Consider the following 4,774-nt stretch of genomic DNA (forward strand, 5'->3'; position numbering starts at 1 on the left):
GACGCAAAAACAGTACCAATGTAAAAGGCAAAAGTTCTGAAAATACGCAGAAGTTGGAATTGCCCGAAAAATTGCCGAAATAAAAATTAATTTTATCGCAGACCCAAGAAAAACTACAAGCAAAACTTCAAAAACCACTTCTGAAGAAACGAGCGAAAGAAACCCTTTTCACGACGGCCTAAAAACCCAAAAAATCTCGTCAGTTTCACGCAATTGCCGCCCAGCTCTTATAATATTGCTAAGCTAAACTCATCAAATAATTGCTTAAAATTATATGTATGATAATGTGGATTTTGCGTTTTGGGCTCACGCTCAAGAAAAAAACACATTTCTAAAACAAAACCCACATAAATCATCAATGCAATAATTCAAAAATATCGACTCTTTCATTTTATAGATTTGCTCAGTGAAGATGAGAAACGATTAAAAAAACAAGCTGAAGCGGTAAGTTTAAACTCAACTAATTCCGACCAAAGTGTCGAACAATCTTCCTCTCCGAACGTAAGCAGCCCTGTTAGTCCTCAGGAGTTAAAAAAAACTCCAAATTTTCCAGATAACCCCACGCAATTAAATGTAGATCAAGATAGAAGTAGCATGCGTAAATCCCTCGACGCGCTTGAAGATGAAATTTTTAAAAATATCCAGGAAATTAATAACTTAAATAGCGATTTTGTGCCTCCAAATCTGAATACTTCCATTTCAACCACCTCAAGCACGGAAAGCCAGCAGGATAGAGAAGGAGAAGCTTCTGAGCGCCAAAAAAAAAATTTGCCAATAGAATCCTTCGTTAACCCCGCTGCTTCAGTTAAAATGAGTGAAGATCCTACTAATACAGGACAAGAGGATGTTTTGGCACCCTCGGAAAATAGTTCAAAAGTGGCAAACTTCTCTAAAATTTTCCTGCAAACTGTAGAAGCCCCCACACATCCATTAGTAGTAAACTTGCAAGAACCCCAAAGTCCAAAGGCCTACGTAGAAAAAAGCAGCACAGTCATTCAAGTTGTGGACACTGTGGGTTTTGACTCGACCAAAATGCAAAAAACTCCAGACTCAGAATCTTCAAGTTCAAGCGATGACAATGCAATAGGAGATGAACAATTTGTCGATGCTGTTGAAGATCCCACAGCATCTTTCGAGCAACCATCGAGCAATGATCAAGTGGACCTTAATAGTAACTTTAATAAAGAACAGGAAAATGATTCGAAGATTCTGGAGGCAAAATCTACAACCAAGAGCAGCCCAACACGCAAAATAAGCGTAACTATCATAAACCTTCAATTGATGAGCAACCAAGCGCTGGCTCAAAGAGTTGAGGATCCTTCCACTCCGCAAGGTGAAGAAATTAAGGAAAGCACCGCTGAAATTGTATTTAAAGCTACACAACCCGAAGCAAATGCTTTAAATGGTTCACCAGTTAAGGCAGTTGAAAATGTCCACAAAACAAATAGTCAGACCGCATCAACAAAGGCTTTAGATAAAAACGGGGCGGGGACTTTTGAAAACACCGTGCAAATCGACCTGGAAAAAACTGTGAAAATTGAACCAACTACACAAAAAGATTTACACGTTAATAATGAAGAAATCGAATGTTTCGGCATCGTTTTGGATATGCCGGCAAATGAAGACCAATGCGAAAATCCTATGATGTGTATTAATGGGACAGACGGTTCTAAAACTTCTTTTGCCCACACGAAAAACGCGGAAGCAGAAGATCATGAGCTTTCAGGCTCAATAATTGACGAAAACTATAACAAACAAGGGCCTGATGAAGTTAGAATTCCATCTGAAGTATTAAATGAAGATATCGATGGAGCCACTGAAGAAACTGGTTCTGTCGAGGACAGTCAGCCTGAATCCGAGCATCAAATTGCGATCGAACATGAAAGTGATAAACACACTAAAGAAGCAAAGGAAAACAAGAGTATTGCAACTGAGACAAGTTCAGTTGAAGACAGCCAACCTCGATCTGCCCAAATTACGATTGATAATGAAAAAGACAGTATAACTAAAGACGCAAAGGAAAACAGCAATATTGCAACTGAGGAAACAAGTACAGTCCAAGAACAGCAGTCTCAATCTGAAGCACAAATTGCTAGTGAAAATGGGAATGACAAATTAGTTAAAGACGCAAATATTCCAACTGAGGAAGCCAGTTGTGTTGAAGAAAAACTACCTGAATGCATAGAGGAGATTGGGATGAAAGATGAAGAAAATAGAGTAAGACAGGAAGCAAACGAAGATAACCATATAGCAACAGAAGAAGTCACTCCAGTCGAAAATACAAATGAAGATGAAAACAGTATTGCAAGCAAAGAAGCAAAGGAAAACTTACCTCCGCGCGGACCAAAAGCCAGAAAACTTACTTGCAACCACCGTAAATCGTCGAGAAAAGCTCGACATCGGGCTGAAAAAGCTTCATTAATCCGAAAGGAGAGCAGCAGTAGCACAACTGAGTCAAACAGTGACGCTCCTGAAGTGACTCCAGAAGAAAAAACTCTCACGATAATAAATGATAACAACGTTAAAAACATGGTGAGTAAATTCGAAAATACTACCGCAGAACAAGAGGACCTGGATGCAGCAAAGCCCAGATTGGAACGGAAAAGGCCTGTGAAGAAATCAGACAGTCAAAAGTATGCAAAGTATAAAAACATGATTGTGAAGCCAACGCCTGATTCTCCGATTGAAGAAAAGCAGGAATTTGCACTGGATAGTGCAGCTCGAGCGCTGATTGCTAATTCCAACCATCCGGATGAGGCAAACTTTGCAAGTTTGATGGAGGCTGAAAAAGACATCGCAGAAGACAAACCAGTCATTTCCACCAAGATACAAATAGCCCAAAATAATCAAACAATGCTCAGTAAGAGGCCAACTTCGAAAATTCCTGTAATAACCCGTCAAAATTCCGTTTCAAAGGACACTAAGCCACTCAATTCGGCAGGAAGCAAAATCCCTGTAAGGTCAATCGGTGCAGCACGAAAGGAGAAATCTCCTGTTGTTTCTGAGAAAACTACTGAAGACACAAATGAACAGAACAATAAAATATGCACTGAAGAGGCCAAAGTTGATGGAAAAGCTCCGACTGAAACCAGGAGCCTTTCACCAAAACCGATGGAAAAAGACAGACCCAGCACTTCTAGATCTTTCGAGCAAAGACGAAGTCTGTCTAGGAAATCTTCGTCCCACTCAAACAAGAGCGATGAAATTGGGCAAGAGATGGCCACTTCAGTGAAGAACGTCAAGAACTTGAACAGAAAAATTTCCCATCCTTCCTTCCGCAGCTCATTTGACTCCACTACCAGCTCCAAAAAAATGTCTTACACCAAAAGCTTGGACAACGATAGCGAAAGCTCAGTATCAGACAGCAATGTTGAGGAACTGCTGTCTGATGATGACTTTGAAGATTTCCAGGACGACTTCGAAGAAACGAACGAAAGCATTATGCAAAGCGACTCGGAAGACTATCAGGCGTTCGAAGAGAAAAAAACCCAACTGGCTCAAGAACTTAATATAAACGTTAATCAAATTAGTGCTCGGGTGAATGAGCTCACTTCAAATCTAGACGGAAAGGACAGAATGTTCAATAACTACTCGATCGAAGAAACCTGCGAATCAGAAGAGTACGACTCTGAGGAAGAGATCGAGTTGGACGAAACTGAAAGCAATGAGGATCGAGGAGAATTTATTGAAGATGAGTTCATGCCTGATCAATTTAATGTAGACAGAAAAGAATCGAGCGATTTCGAAATAACGGAGGTGAGACAGAGGAGAAATGCAATGTTAAAGTGTAAGTGTATTGGTGGCTCATAGTTGTAAGTTTTATTGTTTATTAGAGACAGGCCAGAAGATTCTTGGCAGAAGGACAGGTGAAGAACTACGCTCAGGCTGAATTGGCTGCCAGCTTGATGGCGTTGAACTTTTCCTCGGAAGAAGCCCTGGATGCGGTAAAAGACTGCAGCAGCTTGGATGCAGCCATTGCATATTTGCAACAAGACTGCGAGTTGTGTGCTGGAAAATATCCGATGAATAATGTGAGTGATAATGGTTTGAGTTGAGGAGTGTAGTTAACTAATTTTCTTCAGATAATATCTATGTTGAAATGCACTCATCGCTGCTGCCAGGAATGTGCGAAAAACTACTTCACAGTACAAATAACTGATCGGAGCATTACGGATTGCAACTGCCCTTTTTGCAAATCACCAGACTTAAGGTAGGAAACTTAGGTGATGGTGAGTAATTCTGCTTATTCGGATCTAAATTGCAGCCACTCAACAGCTGCGGAGGACGAAATCTCTGACTACTTCGGTAACCTGGATATTCTACTAAAAGGCATTCTGGAGCCTCCAGTCCATGAACTATTTCAGCAGAAACTAAGGGACAGAACCCTAATGCAAGACCCAAACTTCAAATGGTGTGTCCAGGTAAACCGAACGTCAACCAATCCGAAGGATACCACATAAATAACATTTCTTTTTCAGTGTTCTTCAGGGTTTATCGCCCATCCGAGGCAGAAGCGTCTCATTTGCCCCGATTGCAAATCCGTCACGTGTGCAGGCTGCCGAAGACCGGTAAGAACAACAAACATTATCTGTACTGTTTAACATGAAGAACAATCTGTTCTCCAGTGGGAGAAGCAACATGAAGGACTCACATGTGAGAAATTCGCCGAATGGAAAGATGCCAATGATCCGGAAAATCAAGCTTCCGCTGTGGCAAAACATTTGGCTGAAAATGGAATCGATTGTCCAAAGTGCAAGTTTAGGTGAGGCAATAA

At 40.9% G+C, this 4,774-nt stretch overlaps 1 protein-coding gene across 1 annotated transcript in view; it reads left to right on the forward strand.

Annotated features, from left to right (window-relative positions):
* LOC109537476 (E3 ubiquitin-protein ligase lubel) overlaps positions 1–4,774 on the forward strand; it is a gene marked incomplete at its 5' end in the record, with an annotated part of 14,630 nt that overhangs the window by 5,288 nt on the left and 4,568 nt on the right. Inside the window, 6 exon segments of the mRNA XM_048665298.1 lie at positions 398–3,756; positions 3,834–4,031; positions 4,083–4,210; positions 4,265–4,421; positions 4,479–4,568; positions 4,626–4,762. Of these exon segments, the coding sequence (XP_048521255.1) occupies positions 398–3,756; positions 3,834–4,031; positions 4,083–4,210; positions 4,265–4,421; positions 4,479–4,568; positions 4,626–4,762 (4,069 nt within the window).

Source organism: Dendroctonus ponderosae, unplaced genomic scaffold, assembly GCF_020466585.1.
Source record: "Dendroctonus ponderosae isolate FM_Combo_2020 unplaced genomic scaffold, Dpon_F_20191213v2 Dpon_F_20191213_3, whole genome shotgun sequence".
Lineage (NCBI taxonomy): Eukaryota > Metazoa > Arthropoda > Insecta > Coleoptera > Curculionidae > Dendroctonus > Dendroctonus ponderosae.